Source organism: Eimeria mitis, genomic scaffold, assembly GCF_000499745.2.
Source record: "Eimeria mitis Houghton genomic scaffold, Emh_scaff333, whole genome shotgun sequence".
Lineage (NCBI taxonomy): Eukaryota > Apicomplexa > Conoidasida > Eucoccidiorida > Eimeriidae > Eimeria > Eimeria mitis.
This window is the reverse complement of record NW_013571669.1, coordinates 16,418-16,763: the sequence shown is the minus strand read 5'-3', so window position 1 is coordinate 16,763 and position 346 is coordinate 16,418. Positions and strand designations below refer to the sequence as shown.

Below are 346 nucleotides of genomic sequence, written 5' to 3'. Positions count from 1 at the left end.
CCGTGAACTCGGAAGCCGTGTGCCAATGGAGTTGCTGCTGCAGTTGTTGCTGCTGCAGTTGCTGCTGCTGCTCCTGCTGCTGCTGCTGCTGCACCGAGGCGATGGGACACAAAGAAATAACTGGAAGGAGGGGGAAGTGCGGGCTGGCTGCTGCTGCTGTGGCTGGCATTGCTGCAGCAACATGACCCCGCAGTTTCTCTGCATGCGGCGAACTGCTGCTGACAGCTCGTGCAGTGTCTCTGCAGCAGCACAATCAACTGCAGCAGCAGCAGCAGCAGCAGCAAACATCCAGCTGCTTCTGCTGATCCCCCGTCCCCCTAACAGCGCCTCCTCCATTGCGGCCAGC

The 346-nt window shown here is 60.4% G+C and overlaps 1 protein-coding gene across 1 annotated transcript in view; it reads right to left on the bottom strand.

The window, feature by feature from the left end:
- EMH_0008370 (NEK kinase, putative) overlaps nt 1–346 on the bottom strand; it is a gene marked incomplete at both ends in the record, with an annotated part of 2,993 nt that overhangs the window by 758 nt on the left and 1,889 nt on the right. Inside the window, one exon of the mRNA XM_013498319.1 lies at nt 3–239. Coding sequence (XP_013353773.1) covers nt 3–239 — 237 coding nt within the window. The remainder of the gene's footprint in view (nt 1–2; nt 240–346) is intronic.